The 22,166-nt window shown below is 36.0% G+C and overlaps 1 protein-coding gene across 1 annotated transcript in view; it reads left to right on the forward strand.

Moving 5' to 3' along the window:
• Window positions 1-22,166, forward strand: part of TRHDE (thyrotropin releasing hormone degrading enzyme) — a 404,783-nt gene that overhangs the window by 356,487 nt on the left and 26,130 nt on the right. The window contains exons 13-15 of the mRNA XM_036867190.1: window positions 8,755-8,902; window positions 10,777-10,874; window positions 11,341-11,448. Of these exons, the coding sequence (XP_036723085.1) occupies window positions 8,755-8,902; window positions 10,777-10,874; window positions 11,341-11,448 (354 nt within the window). The remainder of the gene's footprint in view (window positions 1-8,754; window positions 8,903-10,776; window positions 10,875-11,340; window positions 11,449-22,166) is intronic.

Below are 22,166 nucleotides of genomic sequence, written 5' to 3' on the forward strand. Positions count from 1 at the left end.
TCTTGTTCCTGATCTTAGAGGAAATGCTTTCAGTTTTTCACCATTGAGAAGGATGTTTGCTGTGGGTTTGTCGTATATGGCCTTTATTATGTTGAGGTAGGTTCACTCTATGCCCACTTTCTGGAGAGTTTTTATCATAAATGGGTGTTGAATTTTGTCAAGAGCTTTTTCTGCATCTATTGAGATGATCATATGGTTTTTATTCTTCAATTTGTTAATATGGTGTATCACATTGATTGATTTGCATATATTGAAGAATCCTTGCATCCCTGGGATAAATCCCACTTGATCATGGTGTATAATCCTTTTAATGTGTTGTTGGATTCTGTTTGCTAGTATTTTGTTGAGGATTTTTGTATCTATATTCAACAGTGATATTGGTCTGTAAGTTTCTTTTTTTGTAATATATTTGTCTGGTTTTGGTATCAGGGTGATGGCCTCGTAGGATGAGTTTGGGAATGTTCCTCCCTCTGCTATATTTTGGAAGAGTTTGAGAAGGATTGGTGTTAGCTCTTGTCTAAATGTTTGATAGAATTTACCTGTGAAGCCATCTGGTCCTGGATTTTGTTTGTTGGAAAATTTTTAATCACAGTTTCAATATCATTACTTGTGACTGGTCTGTTCATATTTTCTATTTCTTCCTGGTTCAGTCTTGGAAGGTTGTACCTTTCTAAGAATTTGTCCATTTCTTCCAGGTTGTCCATTTTATTGGCATAGAGTTGCATATAGTAATCTCTTATGATGCTTTGTGTTTCTGCGGTGTCCGTTGTAACTTCTCGTTTTCCATTTCTAATTTTATTGATTTGAGTCCTCTCCCCCTTTTTCTTGATGAGTCTGGCTAAAGTTTTATCAATTTTTTTTATCTTCTCAAATAACCAGCTTTTAGTTTTATTGATCCTTGCTATTGTTTTTTTTTGTTTCTAGTTCATTTATTTCTGCTCTGATCTTTATGATTTCTTTCCTTCTACTAACTTTGGGTTTTGTTTGTTCTTCTTTCTCTAGTTCCTTTAGGTGTAAGGTTAGATTGTTTATTTGAGATATTTCTGGTTTCTTGAGATAGGACTGTATTTCTGTAAACTTCCCTCTTAGAACTGCTTTTGCTGCATCCCATAGGTTTTGGATAGGTCGTGTTTCCATTGTCATTTTTTTCTAGATATTTTTTGATTTCTTCTTTGATTTCTTCAGTGATCTCTTGGTTTTTTTAGTAACGTATTGTTTAGCCACCATGTGTTTGTGTTTTTTACGTCTTTTTCCCTGTAATTGATTTCTAATCTCATAGAGTTGTGGTTGGAAAAGATGCCTGATATGATTTCAATTTTCTTAAATATACCGAGGCTTGATTTTTGAGCCAAAATGTGATCTATCCTGGAGAATGTTCTGTGTCCACTTGAGGAGAAAGTGTAATCTGTGGTTTTCGGATGGAATGTCCTATAAATATCAATTAAATCAATCTGGTCTATTGTGTCATTTAAAGCTTGTGTTTTCTTATTAATTTTCTGTCTGGATGATCTGTCCATTGGTGTAAGTGAGGCGTTAATGTCCCCCAGTATTATTGTGTTATTGTCGATTTCCTCTTTTATAGCTGTTAGCATTTGCCTTATGTGTTGAGGTGCTCCTGTGTTGGGTGCATATATATTTATAATTGTTATATTTTCTTCTTGGATTGATCCCTTGATCATTATGTAGTGTCCTTCCTTGTCTCTTGTAACATTCTTTATTTTAAAGTCTATTTTATCTAATATGAATATTGCTACTCCAGCTTTCTTTTGATTTCCATTTGCATGGAATATCTTTTTCCTCCCCTCACTTTCAGTCTGTATGTGTCCCTAGGTGTGAAGTGGGTCTCTTGTAGACAGCATATATATGGGTCTTGTTTTGGTATCCATTCAGCGAGCCTGTGTGTTTTGTTTGGAGCATTTAATCCATTCACATTTAAGGTAATTATCAATACGTATATTCCTATTGCCATTTTCTTAATTGTTTTGGGTTTGTTTTTGTAGGTCCTTTTCTTCTCTTGTGTTTCCCACTTAAAGAAGTTCCTTTAGCATTTTTTGTGGAGCTGGTTTTGTGGTGCTGAATTCTCTTAGCTTTTGCTTGTCTGTAAAGCTTTTGATTTCTCCATCAAAACTGAATGAGATCCTTGCCGGGTAGAGTAGTCTTGGTTGTAGGTTCTTCCCTTTCATACCTTTAAATATATCATGCCACTCCCTTCTGGCTTGTAGAGTTTCTGCTGAGAAATCAGCTGTTAACCTTATGGGAGTTCCCTTGTATGTTATTTGTTGTTATTCCCTTGTTGCTTTTAATAATTTTTCTTTGTCTTTAATTTTTGTCAGTTTGATTACTATGTGTCTTGGCGTGTTTCTCCTTGGGTTTATCCTGCCTGGGACTCTGTGCTTCCTGGACTCGGGTGGCTATTTCTTTTCCCATATTAGGGAAGTTTTCGACTATAATCTCTTCAAATATTTTCTCAGGTCCTTTCTCTCTCTCTTCTCCTTCTGGGACCCCTATAATGGCAATGTTGGTGCGTTTACTGTTGTCCCAGAGGTCTCTTAGGTGATCTTCATTTCTTTTCATTCCTTTTTTTTAATTCTGTTCTGTGGCAGTGATTTCCACATTCTATCTTCCAGATCACTTATCCATTCTTCTGCCTCAGTTATTCTGCTATTGATTCCTTCTAGTATATTTTTCATTTCAGTTATTGTATTGTTCATCTCTGTTTGTTTGTTCTTTAATTCTTCTAGGTCTTTGTTAAACATCTCTTGCATCTTCTCGATCTTTGCCTCCATTCTTTTTCTGAACTCCTGGATCATCTTCACCATCATTATTCTGAATATTTTTTTCTGGAAGTTTGCCTATCTCCACTTCATTTAGTTGTTTTTCTGGGGTTTTATCTTGTTCCTTCATCTGGTACATAGCCCTCTGCCTTTTCATCTTGTCTGTCTTTCTGTGAATGTGGTTTTTGTTCCACAGGCTGCAGGATTGTAGTTTTCTTGCTTCTGCTGTCTGCCCTCTGGTGGATGAGGCTATCTAAGAGGCTTGTGCAAGCTTCCTAATGGGAGGGACTGGTGGTGGGTAGAGCTGGCTGTTGCTCTGGTGGGCAGAGCTCAGTAAAACTTTAATCTGCTTGTCTGCTGATGGGTGGGGCTGAGTTCCCTCCCTGTTGATCATTTGGCTTGAGGTGACCCAGCACTGGAGCCTACAGGACCTTTGGTGGGCTAATGGTGGACTCTGGGATGGCTCACGCCAAGGAGTACTTCCCAAAACTTCTGCTGCCAGGGTCCTTGTCCCCGTGGTGAGCCACAGCCACCCCCCACCTCTGCAGGAGACCCTCCAATACTAGCAGGTAAGTCTGGTTCAGTCTCCTATGGGGTCACTGCTCCTTCCCCCGGGTCCTGATATGCACACTCCAAGAGTGGAGTCTCTGTTTGCCCCAGACCTGTTGAAGTCCTGCAATCAAATCCTGCTAGCCTTCAAAGTCTGATTCTCTGGGAATTCCTCCTACCCCTGTCAGACCCCCAGGTTGGGAAGCCTGACATGGGGCTCAGGACCTTCACTCCAGTGGGTGGACTTCTGTGGTATAATTGTTCTCCAGTTTGTGAGTCACCCACCCAGCAGTTATGGGATTTGATTTTATTGTGATTAAGCCCCTCCTACCATCTCGCTGTGGCTTCTCCTTTGTCTTTGGATGTAGGGTATCTTTTTTGGTGAGTTCCATCATCCTGTTGATGATTGTTCAGCAGTTAGTTATGATTCTGGTGCTCTCGCAAGAGAGAGTGAGAGCACGTCCTTCTACTCTGCCATCTTGAACTTACAATATTGAGTGCCTATTTTGAACTAGATTCTGCAGTAGGCTATGGGGATAAAAAGATGGGTAAAAAGAATGCTTCATTTCCTTACAGATCTAAGTCCAGTGAGTGAGAAAGATAGTATCATGATAAAATTCTGATTAATATCATGATATTTATTATGAATACGGGTGTTATGTGAGGTCAGAAAATAGGTGCCTAAGTCAGTTTTGGGAGAGGGCTTCCTGGAAGAAAAGCAACAGGAGGACAAGGGACTATGAGACTCCTTTTTGTACAACTTCATGTTTGTAATTTTGTGGGGCTGCAAGTAAGTATAGCCGTCCCTTGGTAGCCTTCAGGGACTGGTTTCAGGAACCCCCACAAATACGAAAATCCTCCAGTGCTCAGGTCCCTTATATAAAATGGCATAGTATTTGCATATAACCTGCGTACATCATCCAGGATACTTTAAATCATCTCTAGATTAATACTTATAATACCAAATACAATGTAAATATTATGTAAGTGTTTGTCAGTATGCAGCAAATTCAAGTTTTGCCTTTTGGAACTTTCTTTAATTTTGGCATTTTTTTTCCCAAATATTTTTTATCTACAGTTGGTTGAATCCACTGATGCAGAACCCATGGATGTGGAGGGCCGACTGTAACTTCCTTTTTTTCACCTCTGCTGCAGGCAACAGTTGCCAGTGCCTGAATCATATCTTTATTTTCTCTAGGAAATGACCAAATGGACCCATGGTTGACACAGATAACTCTCCTGTGTAGTTTCCTCTTTATTCTATGGTACTCCGAGGACTAGTGGAATTTTCAATCTCCACCATAGGATCTTCCCACAAAGAGCACATTAAAGTCTTTTAATAATGAATAACAAAGAATAATAGATAAAATAGTAAACTTCTTAATTAAGCATTTCAGTAATTGCTTTAAAAATCTATGCCCTAAGGGACAGTTACAGTACCTTCTCCATATAGGGTGAAATAATGTAGTAGGCTATTTATTGGCTTTAAATGAATATTCAATTAATGAAAACTGGAATATGATGCTCTGAAAAGTCTGAAGATTGTGCTTTTTATTTTTTCCTAAGTTTCAAGCACCCAGAAACCAATGGCTTTTAAAGAAAATTCATGGTAAAATAGGTTATTTGTGTACACGCCACCCATCATAGTAGATTTAAGAGCTAACATTCACAGGAATTCAGAGCAGCTTTTAAAAAGTAGTTTTGGATCTTAGGTGAAAACAAAGCCAGCTAAGATCAGTGCACTTTAACATCAGTTAATATAGTCTGGTTTTAATCTCCTTCTTATAAAAATATTCTCTTGTATGCCTAAAAATATATTTCATTGCAAGCTCCCGTAAATTAGAGAAGGAGGAGGGGAGGGTATGTGTGTTGGGGGGGCAGGGATGGGAGGAAGAACTGTATAGGTGCATATAGGCAATCTTTTATCCATTTCTTAAACTTTCCTCATTTGCTTCTCTTCTCCATTGTCTTTTCTTGATTCCTAACTCATTTCTTATGCCAAGCCCCACCTCAACAGTAGAGAATATAAATATCATCTACAATTTCTTCCTAAAAGATTAATAAAACACATTTAGTTATACATGAAATATTCTTTAAATTTGCTAATTCCACCCCCCCCCCCCATTTTTTAACAACATTTCCCTGTGATGATGCAAATTTAAGGAAACTGCATTTCAGCATCAGGCCCCTAAGTGTGCTCCCTTCTGGGCTGATTACTTTGAGCTAATGTCATGTTCCATTCACTGGGATTCCACACACTTCCCCTATATTGATTACTTTATCAGTAGTAGTAATCACAGATATCATTACCAGCCAATTACACAAACACATATCTAAACTAGGTAACTTATTCACCAACATTATCTCTTACAAGTCTTAATTTTGTAATGAAGCTGATTATCCTATTATCCAATTGAGTATAGCTACATATTTTGATTTAGTAGGCTAAATGCAAGTATATTGAATTATATAGTAGATGATTACTTACATATGTTTGTAACAGCGCAAAATGAGGGCAATTTGAGTGTAATCTGTTTCTTATTCTATTTGAGGACTGCATTAGAGAAGCTAACTGCTTTAAAAAAAAAATAGACCCAAACATATATTCGGATCAAAAACAATAGAAGTGTATTTCCTGCTCACATAACAGAACTGGGTGTGAGAACTGGTACTTGGGGATGCAGTCATCCAGAGACCCAGGTGGTTTCTGACATGTTCAATACAAGAGTTCAATACAAGGTCACCCTGGAAGATTCATTTTAGGGAAAAAGAACATGGAGGAGCTAATGAAAGATGTCTATGAGCTGACCTTGACAGTGAGGAACTCTTATATTCTACAGGCTAGGGCTTAGTCACGTGACCACACATAACTACCAAGGGAATAGTAATTATACTCTATTCCAGGAAGTAGAGGAGAACGTGGATTTTGGTGAGCAGTTAGCAATTTTTGGCATAAGCACTCAAAACAGAACCTGCTCCATTTCTTCATTTAATGAATACTTTTCTTTACTTGTCTTGTCATTATTTGGAATATCTATTAGGCTTGCTTTGCTTTAATTTTCTAACACTGTGTCAGATGACCTGTAAAACCTAGATCCAAGCTCTGACTCTTAGAAGATTTGCACATAACATATCAAACAATTGAAGAGTGGGAATATAAAAATTATAAGGTTTTTTTTTCAAAATTTTAAACAAATACATTATGCCCATGTTGTGGTAATAATTTTTTCAGCAGGCTAAATTATAGATAAGTAGGTTAGAATAAAAGGATTTTGGAGCTAAAAAAGATATCTCCTAGTTCAACCCTCTTATTTCACAGATAAGGAATGTGGGGCTTGGAGAGATGAATTTGTTTAATTGTTCAGGAGGCACTCATGGTTCCAGGCTCGTCCTCAGTTTCATGCTCTTTCTTGGGTCCAAGTCTCTTTTCACAACATTATTTGTCATACTTTTTAATTTGTAGTCATATTTCTCACAAAACTTTAAGTCATTGAAAGATGTCCATCCGTGTATAGAGAAGAAGTGAAACATAAAAAATTGTAACTGACATAAGGTAGTATGTTTAAATCTGTGAGAAAATAGACCCAAACACCTTTCTTGATTTTCCAAACTTATTTGAAGGGCCCTAATAAATTAGCTACATACTAAAGGTTCTTTTTTTTTAATACCTTATTTTTCTTGTTTCCTTAACAAAAGAATAATGGCTTCAACTCTAAAATTATATAATCCATGGCATGGGGATTACATAATTTTAAGGGAGGCAAATTTATGATCACCATGCTAAAGAATATCTAGAATTAAAAGTTCAGGGGAAACAAATTATGAAACCTGAAATACTGGAAGCTGTGTTACTTTTAAGGAAAAAAACCAAATCATTACTTTTAAAACCCTTGTAAGCAAAATTTAACTGTTTCATTATGGTGCTACATTAGCAAAAATAAGAAGTTTCTTATTTAATTGTTGCTGCCTTAGCCTAATTTCATGCTATTTCTGCAAGGATGTATAAAATGGAAACTGTACAAGAAAAGTGGCACACATCTAGATGGAGTCCAAATCATACAAACTCTAGGAAATTTTGTGGAAATGTAGAAATTTGGGGTGATTTTCATCATTCTTATTTATGTCAGACATTAACTGTGGTTGATCTTATACCAGGAGTGAACCAAAATCATTAGAGTGATGCTCGTTCATTTATTAAATCCAATAATCTTCAGAATTGGTTTTTATTATGAACATTATAAACACAGCTGCAAGTTAATATTTGTCTTTAGAGTAGTTTTTGCTTATCACACAAGTAAAGACTAAATAATCTGGCAAACTTGTTCGAAATGAAGATGAGAAAAGGCTTTGCTCTCTCCCTGTCCACATTCTACCAAACACAAATAAAAAGGTCCATCTAATTTTGTGATGCCACAAAGAATAATGGTGCGAAATGTAGGTAAAGAAGATAACCAGTCTTTGGTTGCTTTCATATTTACCTATCCCCTGTGTTAAAAGTCTGCATTCAGTTGATTATTAATGTAAAAAAAATTCAGCAAAATAACATAGTGTCAGGGACATCAAGGCTAAGGCCATCTTTTAATGTACTGGGTACCGTCATTTATATTGCTTTGATTTGCAAGGATTTTATTTGCAATCTACTGTAGATTTTATATGTAATCACTTCTTTTTGGATCCTTTTTTGGATATACCCTCTTTAAATGTGGGCAACATGTGTTCAGATAGCTTTAAAAAGCTACAGTTTCATATTTTCCAAAGAATCTGACATTGATCCCCACAGTGACACAGCATCTATTGAAAATAATAAATGGGAAGAGTCTATTTCTTTAACATTTTTGTAATTTGGACTTAAAATCTAACTCTGATCTTCATAGGTGTTATAGAAAGCATTTATTTTTTTAAACAGGAAGGTTTGAAGAATGCTTGTATGGTAATGTAACATAGATACAGTCAAAACTGTAAATTGCTATTTTAATTTGATTATCCTTTTGAAAACAACCTGGATTAAATATCATTATACAGAGCTACATGAAAAGTAAAGAGAATGCATTGAGAAACCAGAATTTCATTTCAGTAATCAATTATTTTCAGTTACTTGTGACTGCTGAAATGTTTCCATGAAGGAAAATACCTAGAGTTGATTTATTCAAATTCCACAATTCTTTCCTTTTTAAAAACATGCATTCTGATATTTTTGTGTTCATTCAAATTTTTAACTCTCCAACTCTGTATATATTAAGGGACATTGGCATCCTAAGTAGGACTATGTTTAAAAAGTGAGTAATTTTATTTTTATAGTACTGAGTATGGCTTCTTTATACTGTGATGAATCTCGCCTTCTGCCTTTTATTTGCATAAGTAAAATCTTCATTTTTGCATCATCATGTATCTTTTCTGCATATAATTAACATTAACTTTTTTGACTGTGCAGAGCTGGCTATTTGCCTCAGAATATTCCCCTGGAGATTATCAGATACTTGTCTGAGGAGAAGGATTTTCTTCCTTGGCACGCCGCCAGCCGAGCTCTTTATCCTCTAGATAAATTACTGGACCGCATGGAGAAATACAATGTCTTCAATGTAAAAAGATATATTTTCTTCTTTCTTATTTTCAGAAGATAATCTGTTTTCTCATTATCTACTATATTCAACTGATCCTGAGTTATTTTAGTTCCTTCTAATTTGTGCTATTTTTGTCCTGATCTTCTGTGCAACACTAGTGGCAAGTTCTTGAAGAAGAAATGTAATACATGCTACTTTTTGTTCTAGCCTAAAAGTGTCAATTAAGCTTAAATGCCTCAGAATTTAAGAACAAATACACATGGCACATCCTTAAAGTTCAAACTTACTTCCCTAGAGTTAAAGGGCTCTGTGTTCGCAAAGGACTTAACCTGGGGAGAGGGATACAAAGATCTTCACAGAATATAGACAGTTTCAGTAAAGATTCTTAGTCATTATTTTTAACCAAAAGGGCATAGTAAATTCAATTCACTTCCTTAATTAACAAGGATAAGATCAACATTGAGGCAAAAGCCCATTCATAATTGGGTCCAAGGGGATATAGGAGAGCAAACAACAGATAATCCAAATAGACCTGAAGACATGACAAACATTCCAAAATGTTACCTGACCAGATTTTCTAAGCTTGAAGACTGGAAAACCAGAGTTGCACGGCTGACACCACCTAATCTAATGTAATAATCATTTTGAATAAGATTAGGATTAAGTACTGCTAATGAGCTTTTGATTCCAAAATTTCTTATCACCAGTGAAGCTTTGCATATGAGAATATGTCTCTGTAACTCCCGTCACCTTTGGGCACTATTTATTTCCTTTTAGTTATTTTAAGACTCTGCTCTGTGTCTTATAAAATCATCCTAATTTATGACATACTGGCTCTGCTAATTAACCTACGCATTTGGAATGACTCGAGACTAGATTGCTGTGACATGAAATCTGTTTATTAGAGCCATCTAAACTGTGTGATGTCCGTAAGAGTTGCTTCTTTCTATTTTATCCTAAACCTACATGAAAGCACCTCTGTTCTAATATTTTTTTAAATGGGAATAATCCTGGCTTGACTGTTCATTGTTGTTAGTTTTGTCTAAGCCCTTGAAACAGACATGCGTGGAAATGTATCATTACAGTTATGGTATAATTTTTATTGGCTGGAGAAGGACTTATTACTCTTCTCTTTTCTTCTTAACACAGAGACACTGCAATATTAAACTTATGTAAAGTAAAATACATTTTTGTATATATTTGTACTTTAGAAGAGTATATCATGTCAGACACCTCATTTTCAATAAAAGTTAAGAATTGCTTTTACTGTAATTTCAGTGCTTTCGTTCCATTGACAGAATCCAAGGACCACATTAAAGTGAGGAGAGCATATCTTACCTTGCTACTGATATTTAAATATATCATTAGATGAATGGATTTTGACTTTGAAATACCACATCATTTTACTAAAGAGTGTTCTGTGTACGTCAGGTTCAAAAGGCTAGGCTATTGACTGGGCTTATAGAACAGTTTTGCATTAAATATGGTCTATTGACATAAAACACATAAATATTAGGTGCTCATTTTCATAAACTATATCTACATAGATTTGTATATATGTATGTATGGATTCATTATCAATATTCCTCACTTTCCTTGTTCTGCTACAAAAATTATCATCTCAAATATTTAATAGTGCAAATTACTTAATTGTTCGGTAGGAAGTAAAGAGTAGACTTCCATCGTTGCAACTGTATTTTACACTAATTTTCTATATTTGACATATCAAGTTGAATAAAATTATAATAGAGCATTACCATGCCCATAATTTTACTGATATTTCAAAGTTGGTTCATTTAGAAAATATTTTAATTTTACTGTATAATTTTAATTGTCAGCATGGAGCGATTTGAAAATGATATTATCTTTATTTCTCCTACCCCCCCATTTAGGAATATATTTTAAAGCAAGTTGCAACAACGTACATCAAGCTTGGTTGGCCAAAAAGCAATTTTAATGGATCTCTTGTTCAAGCAGCCTACCAACATGAGTATGGTTTTATTTTCTTATTTGCTTTTTTCCCCCAGAACTGTACAGTAATACACCACTAAAACCATTGTGACTTTAGCAGCATGAGACGATCTTTCTTTCATTCTGCATCTTTCGTTTCCCTCTCCTGGGAGGACTTCTGATGGGCAACACAGTTTCCACCACCTGGTACTGAGAACAAAGGCTTTTCTTTGCCATGTTTTAATTTAAGATCTGCCTCTATTGGTAAAGTTGAGATCTGAACCCATACTCCTCACTATAGTACTGTTTCCAGAGAAGACTTTTTTATGTATAACTTCTACCCTGCTTAGTTATCTCTTGCTCAGCAAAATGGAATTTCCATATCTGAAAATTAATTTTGTGCTAATTATTTACTTATCTACTGCAATGTAGTGTAACGAGTTTCCTTTTCTCTCTAGATATTAACACTGTTTGTTAATTTTTCTTTTCCTTTTGATGATACCCAGAGAGCTACGTAGAGAAGTTATAATGCTAGCATGTAGTTTTGGCAACAAGCACTGTCACCAACAGGCATCAACGCTTATTTCAGATTGGATTTCCAGCAACAGAAACAGGTAAGTTGAACCAAATCCTGTATTTCTGATATGATTGATACTGCTTTCAGATTCTCAGCGGATGCATTCCATTTATCAACTGGAGAAGAACAAGACAAGAAAAAAACACTGCAAAACTTTGTTTCAGGTTCACAGCTTACAAAGCAGCAGCATGAAAGCCACAATACACATATCTTTGGAATGTTTTATGTAGTTTTAAACTACCTTTCTTAATCCAGACTTATTCTTCAAATATAGGGTGTCACCTTATTTTAAATTTTGATAGCTTTGCTATCCCATGAGAACAAAATAATTAAATTTAGGTCAGACTCTAAGGTTCTTTAGAAAGGTTGCGGTATTTATTTATAAAACAACTGTGAGCATTTGATATAAATGAAGTAGCATAGCAAATGTTAACATTAAAAACAAAAAGGTTATGAAAAACCTTTACTCTTTTAGTGACCCTTGACAGAAACCTTAAACTTGTATCTTGGAATTTCACAGTACAGTATTTTAATACATAATGTGAGGTTAAAAATATTTAATAGTATTATTTTTGATTTAAATATTATACTAAATGTCAGTTGTTAATGTTAATGAAAAGAATATTAAGTGTATAAAATAATCAAAGATCGGTGATCTTCTCACTATAGTTTTCTAAACCTTTTTAGGTGTCTTTGAATTTCCGAGGATCATTGTATTCCATTTCTTTTTACGCTTTGGGCAATTTATAATCACTCCTCTCCAGTCTTTGGCCACTGTATTAAAGAGAGTCCCATCAGAGAATGAGGAGCTAGGGAACAATTTGTTCAGATGATTCTATTTTACGTGCTACAGGGGGCTTGTCCCTGATATGAGTGACTGAGATGACCCCGTGAGCCACAGAGAAAGAGACTTGTTGTAGAAGAACATTGAGAACCACAGACAGTGTAATCTGTTTATGGAACAAATTGGTATTTGTCTTGCTGAGAGTTGTTTAAGTTTAAATTTAGTACCTGAATCTAGAGCAAAAGGTAGCTCTCCTGCTTTAAAAGTCTGTGAGGGAAATCTTTCACTGCATTACTTAGTAATTAGTCAGAACGTCTCACCTTCTCTAGAGTTTTCCTGTTTTCTCTTTAAGTTAATCGGTCTTAGTCGTACACTGAGCTAAGAAGGAAAATATTTGATCACTATTATCTCTCAATGGAACCATCATACACTTGAAGGCAGTGATTAAATCCCTCATCACTCTTCTTTAGAACTAAAGCAAATTCATTTGTTAAACTTGGACTAATGATTATCCTTTTTGCTAAGTCTTCTGAAAATTATTATATTAGACTTAAAATGTTATAAAACATTTTTCCTATTTTTTACCACCTCATTCAGTTCTACCACATTAATTAGGCTATGAAAACTTAAACATTTATCCAAAACCAATACATCCAAAATTTGATTAAGATATATAATCATATATACATTTGAGGAAAAAAGGTGATATATACTATTTGAAGATTGTGGTCTCAACTTTCCTCCCCTTTGTTTTTTGTTTCATTCTTTGTTTATTTGGCTACAGACGCATGTCTTTTCTCAGAGCTGATAGCTATTTTTGAACCCTTTCATGAATATACCCATACTCACATATATTCTTGACATTGTATTAAAATTGAACTTATACCATTGCATTACCACAATTTCCCTAGACACTATTCAAGCCGGACATCACTTTCTACATTTAAAAATATAGCTATTGGGGAAAATCTATTTTTAAAATAATTCATTCATTTAACAAAATTTTATTGAGTGATTCTCAATAGCAGCTGGTAACCAAAAATCAAAGAGAAGAGGCAGAGCTCAAAATGAATAGGAGATGCAGCTCTATAAACAAATAGTGGTACTTTGAAGCGAGAACTAAGCACGAGACAGAGTGTGAACACACAGCAGGGAGGGGTTACTGCCTTGGAGACACTGCATTCTTCCTCATGAAGGTTGAGTAGGACTTTGTCAGATGACAGGGCTGAGTGAGGCAGCGGTAGGTGTATATGAGTATGTGAGGTGGGTGGATGCAGGTTCCAGACAGAAGGAAGGCACATGGATTGATGTTTAAGGAGTGCAGCAATTTTGATTTGTGAGTTTGAACCATCAATCACTTCCATAATTCTCTTATAAATGAAAGTGTCAGCTCATTTCAGTTTTGATAACCCTGCCATTTATTCGTGGTAAAATAATTAAATTGGGGCCTAATATTTTAAGGTTCTTTTGTTATTTCCTTCATCATTTTTATATTCTCCTGCTTTGCTTTCTTTTGTAACTGGGCAAGTAAACCTGCTAAATGAAACTAGCGCTGTGTTTACTAAGGTTTACTCAACTGACCAACCATATGACACGACCCAGCATACACAAGTGACTTCCTGCAGGGAGGGCACATGATACTCACTGAGCTATCTTATCCGTGTGTGAAGATCAGAGGTTTAATCTATATTTTGGGGATGACAGCTCAATAATAAAACAATAATGTACTCCTGTTCTTGGTGCTGAGTTTAACTTTCTTAAATTGAGTCAATTAAGGGGAGGGCTAGGTTTCTTTTTAAATGTGCCTGAAGTAACAGACCAGTAAGCTTTGTGTTTGTTTGCTTGGTTTTGTTTAACTGGAACCTTAAAAATCATCTGAAAAAACCCTCCAAGGGTAATGTAGTTGTATACTAAAATATTTTGGTTGGAGAGATGCTATGTATTTATGCTAGTAAATCTAAAGGACAAAGAGTCGTGGAAGTAGCAGGGATTGCAACCTCTGGGGTGCTGTGTTACTATACAGCCTGATCTTGATATACTGGGGATATAGGTCGAATAGGTGGCATTGGATTCAGGAAAATGGAATGGAAAGTTGGTGCAGGGCAGGGTAATGGAACCAAAACGTGCAATGAAAAGCTAGAGATGGTAGCAACAGTGAGAAAAATTCAAGAATTACAGTGGATGATACATTGAATGAGTCGACATTCTGAGCCCTGTTAAAATATTCAAATGCTACAGTGTGTTGAATTGTAATGGCGATGTCATGCATACAGACAGATTGAGCTATGTTCCCGTCTTGTTAGTCTGTGGTTTGGGGACTAAGTTCAGCAGAGTGCCACATTTCAGAAAAGAGACAAATCACCAAGCATTCGGTAGAGAACAATACAAATGATTAAAAAATCTTGAAAACACCAGCTACGAGAGGAGGTAGTGAGAACTGAGAATTTCACTCTAAAAAACAAAGACAGAAAAGATGATAGTCTTTTTGTATGGATAAAAAGCATAATAAAAGGGACAGAAATTGGTTTCTTTCACTGGTTGGTGCAAATAAACAAGGACTAATTGGCCTGAGCTTCACTGAGTAAAATAGAGGGGATATATTTTTACTGCAAGTGAATTATTATTTGAAACTGTCTGTATTAAAACACTGTTGAGATTGTACAGTTAACTGTCCAGGGGTCTCAATAGAGCAATATGCAATTTTCTTTGAATAAAAATTTAACCTGAAGTTAAATGTGTCCACAATTGACACAGCCTCTTAATTTTGTGATAATGTATTATTTTTCAAATAATGTGAAAAGATACATTTTTTCTTTTTTTAAAAATTTTTATTGGAGTATAGTTGATTTATAGTCTTGTGTTAGTTTCAGGTGTACAGCAAAGTGAATCAGTTATACATATAGATATATCGACTCTTTTTCAGATTCTTTTCCCATATAGGTCATTACAGAGTATTGAGAAGAGTTCCCTGTGCTCTATAGTAGGTCCTTATTAGTTATCCATTCTGTATATAGTAGTGTGTATATGTCAATCCCAATCTTCCAATAAAGCTTTAAGCCAAGACACAGTAAAGATTTAAAGTGTTTAATTTTAAAAAAAGTATTCAATGGTGATATCCATTCCCTAACATATAAATTGATAACTGGTATCAATACCCTACTTAAAAGATACCCTAAAAGAGCAGAATACCTTGTACATTGTGGGAAATTAAAAATGTTTAGTGAATTGAAATTAATTGGAAATTCATTTTGAAATTGAAAAAATTAAGGCCATTTTATAATAAAATTTGTAAGTAGAGGAGAATCTCTGGAGCTTTGCAGCATACATAATACTGCAATAATAAGCTTCACTACTCATGCAATTAATTATAATGTTACCAATATTGTTGTCTTTAACAGTGATAATCATAATGAAAACTATATCTATTTTATTGAGTATTTATTACATTTCAGGATTGGGCTAAGTGCTTTTGGTGCATGATCTCGTCATTTTTATTTTCATTTTTACAGAAGACAAATCCAAAACTTACAAAGGTTATGCAACTTGCCAAGATTATATAACAATAGGTGGCGGATCTGGGCTTCCGTCCCTCGCCTGTCTACTTTCTACCCCTACTGCCGGTAGTTCTGTGGTGGTATATCAAATTTCCATACATCAGTAAATAGATGTTTGTTCAAGAATGATCAAAAAAAAAAGAGAAGCAAAAAAGACAGCCAAGAGAACTCAAGTATTCTCTGCAGGGAGTGTAAGCAAAAGTTTTATGCTACACTGTATAAGCCTGTGGTCTCTAACCTGATTGTGCACAAGAATCACCGGGGGGACTTATGCTGAGGCCCACCTCCAGAGTTCTGATTCAGTAGGTGAAATGGGGCCCAAGAATTTGTATTTATAACAAGTTTCCAGGTGATGCTGCTGCTGCTGGTCTGGGGACCACAATTTGGGAACCGTTGGTGTTAGGAACGGTTATGGTCTTCAGCGTCAAAGACACCGTGATCAGATTGCAGCTGTTCAACTAAATTAACTTAGGAAAATCACTTGGTTTCATCCTCTGAAAAGTGGCTGTACTACTAACAACCAAACAAGTAGTGAGAATTATGTAAAAGAATGCCTATATAACATCTGACCCTGATAGGAAATTATACAACATTAATCATCTTTGAAGTTGCCTGCTATTGAATACTTGTTTTGACCGCCCCCCCCCGCCCGCCCCGAGTAATGAGTGGTATGAATTTTAGATGGGGAAAGTAGGAACAGTGTAGAATAGAACAGAATAGGACATTTATAGAATGCCTTCAATATTAGACTTAACTCTCTATAAGTTTTGAGGATATAAGGGTGTGACCTGTAACATAAAATAAAAAACAAAACATTACCATAGAGACTCTCAATTAGGAGCAGGGGGACGTTTGCCCTTTTCTCCCTGCTTTAAGAAATACTGCCTGTCGTGGCCTCTGGGTAAATATTACATTTTCTTCCCTCCCCTTAATCAGCTGCTATTTACGGTACATGTCCCTCCACCAGGCATACCGTTTTTTTAATCTCATAGTGTAAAGAGCTCCAGTTAAGCTCCTTTCCTTTGTGTCTGCTCTCTATCCATCAATATTTGCTTTACTTATGTGAGAACGTAAAGGTGGAGGGACAAAGGGCTCTTTCCATTATGGTCTGTATGTGTTCGGTTCAGAAACCTCATGTTTTCTTCCCTGAAAACATAGATCCTAATTTACTGCCCATGTTTCCAAGTTATTGTGGTCCTATTACCTCTGCTCTTTAACACTCCTTTTTGTATTTTTTTTACTGTACATTGACCTACTATAAGTTTTCATAGGCTAAAGTTATACCAGCCACATCTGCCATTTTAGTGGTCAGATAACAGCATAGTCCTGTTGCAGATGAGTGAACACAGCACAGAGTCTATGTGGAGTAGTGGAAAGGGCAGGGCTGCCCAAACCTCCAGTGAGCTGGGGTGAGGAATTAGGTTTGCTCCTAGTTTGTCATTAGGCAGCTGTGGGTTAAGACAAGTCTGTTAATGGCTCCAAATTTCAACCCTGTTTCTAAAGCGAGAACAAATTTCTAGTGCTTCCATCAGCTCCAACAGTCCAAAATTTCACACTGACTGTGCTTGCACATAAATCATACAGTTTCCTCACAATGTGTCCACTTTGGGTTCTCTTTTTATTTATTTATTTATTTATTTTTTTATTTTTGGCTGTGTTGGGTCTTCGTTTCTGTGCGAGGGCTTTCTCTAGTTGCGGCGAGCGGGGGCCACTCTTCATCGCGGTGCGCGGGCCTCTCACTATCGCGGCCTCTCCCGTTGCGAAGCACAGGCTCCAGACGCGCAGGCTCAGTAGTTGTGGCTCACGGGCCTAGTTGCTCCGCGGCATGTGGGATCTTCCCAGACCAGGGCTCGAACCCGTGTCCCCTGCATTGGCAGGCAGATTCTCAACCACTGCACCACCAAGGAAGCCCCCTGGGTTCTCTTTTGATTATATAGTTAAAGGGGGATATATGTTCATTTATTCATGTATCCGATAAGTATGTATTGAGCAGCTACGATGTATCAGGCACTGTGCTAGACACTTGGAAGGCAGCATTGCTTCATTCAAGCAATGCCAGCCCCTGCTACCTGACTGGCATTGAGAATATGCGGTCCGTGCCCTTACCCATCCTAAAGATGAATGCAGGGGCAAGGCGGTAGTGTAGGAGAGAGACAGAAATTGTTCAAAATAATCACATAAAGCTAAAAATGAAACTCAGGTGAGTGCAACCAAGAAGAGATCTGTGGTGTTCCGAGAGACTGTCCTGTAGGAATTTGAGCAGATCAGAGAGATCAGGGAAGACTTCCGGCCCTGAGTGCTGGTGTTGGAAATGAAGTGAAGGGGACATATTTGAACATGACTGAGGAAGGAAGAGTGACAGGAGTTAATATAAAAAGTAAGAGAAAGGAAGGCATTTGATAACAATTGACTAGAATAATCCCTTGGGCTAAAACTTTTATGCATATGAATTGCCTAAAATTACATTTTTCAGTCTAAATCTAAAACTTTCATCGTACATTTAAATAATTGCAAGAGGGGCTTTGGGGCTTCCCTGGTGGCGCAGTGGTTAAGCATCCACCTGCCAATGCAGGGGACACGGGTTCGAGCCCTGGTCTGGGAAGATCCCACATGCCGCGGAGCAACTAAGCCCGTGCACCACAACCACTGAGCCTGTGCTCTAGAGCCCACAAGCCACAACTACTGAGCCCGCGTGCCACAACTACTGAAGCCCATGCTCCTAGAGCCGGTGCTCCGCAACAAGAGTAAGCCACCGCAATGAGAAGCCCGCGCACCGCAACGAAGAGTAACCCCCGCTCGCCGCAACTAGAGAAAGCCCGTGCGCAGCAACGAAGACCCAACACAGCCTAAAATAAATAAATTTATTGAACAAACCAACAAATAAATAAATAATTGCAAGGATTTAAATTCCAGCATATTGTAAATAAACATTTTTTTCAATAAAATTCTTTCAAGACCTTTAAATGTATACAGTGGATTTGAAACATCATAGCTATTTTATAACCATCATTAGACATTTAAAAATACGATTATGTTCTTATTTACTAGTCACAAATTTCACATTATTCTTTTCTCCTCCCTCAAATTATGTTCTAATATAATATAGTTTTGCTTGAAAATCTTTCTTGGATCACCCTATCATACTTCTCTGCAGTAAAAAATACACAGAACACACATAGACATACACACACACATTTTTTCAAGTCATCATAAAAGCCTGTTATGTTTTTTTTCCCCTAAATTGGGTTTTCATTACAATTGTTTACTGTATATACTTGATCACATAAATACATTGCAAACTTTGGTAAATAATTTCTAAACATTAAAATAAAAATTGTTAAATATAAAAGTAAAAATTGAAATTGGCCTTTTTTCCAATTAGTTTATATACTAACAGATAAATATTACTCACTGCTAGAATGAGAAAGTTTCACCATCAATTCTATTCATATTTTTATGTTAAAGTGCTGAAAAACCTTATACATGAAAATAGATGGGATTGGAAGTTGTTTTGTTACAGGAATGTAACACAATTCTTCAAAATCTTTCCAAGTTTTGTGCCAAAAATGACATAGTAATCTATCACCAAAATTTAATTATCACCTGACAGCTTGATCAGTCCCTTCTTCAAATTTTATGGAAGCAGAGATTTTAAAAAATTGAAAACTCATTTTCTAGATATCAACACCAATATTTAGAATTTTCTCTTTATTTGATACTGCAGTACAATGCACCCTCAGAACATGCAAGATGAATAAATGAGAAATATGCCTCTCTCCTGGAAAGTGAGAGAAAGTGGGAGAAGGGTTTTTATGAAAAAAGAACTATCTATATAAGAGTTTAGAATGTGGAAATGGATTACCATAATGCTACCCATATCCTTAGGTACTCCTTGAAAAGTCTTACTTTACCCCCAGAGGTACAAACACCTCATTTTGAAGACCCCTGCACTAGGATGTAGGTAGAAATGGTAAGGATGAGAAGTAGATGAGATTGTCCAGGGAGAGAATAGAAGGGAGTTCAAGGCTAAGAATTGAGCTATCACAACATAGAATAGCGGCCCTGAAGATGAACATTTTCAGTGTATTCTAAAAGTTTTATTTCTTCTGCCAATTTTTGTATATTTTTCACTTATTATTAATCCTTTCCACTATAAATTTTAAAAGTTGCATCTATTTAAACATATAGATATATCTATAGCTATAGATATGTAAAAATGGTATATAGTCTAAGAACTTACGTCTGAAATTTTTTCTTGTAGATGTCCCCAGAGACCTTATATAATTCTTAATTTTATTTTAAGTCATTTCCCATCAAAAACTACAACTACTTGCCTCTATCTTGCATTATAAAATAGGCGGTTTATATCTAAAATAATTTTTAAAATAGTTTCAAAATAGTTTTTATAATTTTCTCACATTTCAAATATTTGACTCAAAGCATTATTTTTCTACGTTAGGCAATACTGCTTTTACAAGTCAAGTTATGTATTTCTTTACCTCCTACCAACAATTGGCATGGAAACATAGAAACTGCTTTTTTTTTTGGTCAGAGTATCAGAAATTATTTAATTTTTAATTATAAGAATTTAGGAAGTATGCTGCAAAAGGCACTTATAGGCCCAGTGGATTATGTTAAGTAGCTTAAAACTAATTGACCTGTATTTTTAGTTCACATTCTTACTTGCACGTGAGCATCCTATACTGTAATTTATTTGGCTAGTTCTTTATTTCGCACTGTGCACAGTTAAGGCATCGTTAATAGAGAACTTCGCGCACCATGGGTGAGAATTCCACTCTTAATTGTTCTTTATAACAGACCCTTTGAGGTGAGGGGAAGAATATACTGAATTACCTACTTGAATGTTTGTAATGTAGATTTTAAAAGTACTTTCAGCTAGTTTCCCACAATGTAAAATTTAAGGGTATATATTTTTGTTTACTTTTATCATATGCTTGGGAAAAAAAAAAAAACCTTAAAGGATAAACACTTTCCTTCCATCACCTTTCTTCCCTAGGTATTTTATATTTTAGTAGTTATGGCCAGTCACCTCATTATGAATTGTTGTCTGCATAACTCCAGCACAGAGACTCTTTAAAGCAGAAAGTGTTGTGGGAAACTCTGGAATAATTCACAATTATCTTCAAAATCATCACCATCATCGACGTCTTATTATTAATTTGTTCCTCAGTAGTTTTTTTAAAGCTAAAACAAAAAATCTTTAACATGCTGCGTCCCTCGCTGTGATGGATGCAGCATTACAGGCCCAAGCTCACCAGTCACATTTGGGTAATGGAAGAGCTGGATCATAGTCAACTTGGTTTTTAACTTTCAGCTTTATTTCTAAAATAAAGTAATTTTTCCATAGTAATATCTATTAATGTGATTAACCGATATTAATTCAGACTCCAACGGTGCTTGATTCATGTACCAAATTTACCCTGAGTAACCGCTGCATCACAGGCGTCAGGCTAAAAGTCACGGGATACAGTGATGAGCAAAAGGACAGTTTCTTCCTTCTTGAAGTTGACAGTCCAATGGGGTAGACTGAGACTAATCAGATGTCATATGAATACTGTACGATTTTAGTGTATTGAGAACCAGAGGGAGACTTACAAGAAAAGAACAATTTGACCTGTCAGTGAGGCTGACATTCCTGCAGAGTGACAACTGACCTGAGGCCTACAGGAAAGATACACATTCACCAGGCAAAGAGGGAAAGGAGATGTTAAGAGGAAGGAACAGTGTATAAAAATGGCCCTCCTTATTAGTTATCTACTTTATATATAGTAATGTGTCTATGTCAATCCCAGTCTTCCAATTTATCCCTCCCCCTCCCTTCCCCCTCTGGTAACCATAAATTTGTTTTCTACATCTGTGACTCAATCAAGCAACTCTACTCAATACTCTGTAATGACCTATGTGGGAAAAGAATCTAAAAAAGACTGGACATATGTATATGTATAACTGATGCACTTTGCTGTACAGCAGAGATTGGGACAATATTGTAAATCAACTACACTCCAATAAAAATTAGAAACAAAAAAGAAAAAGTCACCTAAAAAAAAATGGCCTTCTTCCTCAACATCATTTCTCAAGATTAAAGTCTTGGTACTTTCAAAAGTTTAGGTGATTGGGCAGAATCTATACTGACCAAAGAACATCCTCTGGAAGTTTTATAATTTCATTTTCAGTTCATCAGGTGGTTTTGTTTTTATTTGCTGAGAAGAGCAAAAATGCCCGTTAATTGATTATGCTCCTTCATCAAAGCTTAAGGGGATTTCTCTTCTACGATGAGAGTATGTTAGCAAATAGAAGTGTTTTGGTAAGCTATGGAGAAGAAAAGCCATATGTGAAATGTCGTAAGTGGGCTTGCTATCTGAATTAATCCAATTGTGAATTCCTTTGTCAGACTGG

This window comes from Balaenoptera musculus, chromosome 10, assembly GCF_009873245.2.
Source record: "Balaenoptera musculus isolate JJ_BM4_2016_0621 chromosome 10, mBalMus1.pri.v3, whole genome shotgun sequence".
NCBI classification, from domain to species: domain Eukaryota; kingdom Metazoa; phylum Chordata; class Mammalia; order Artiodactyla; family Balaenopteridae; genus Balaenoptera; species Balaenoptera musculus.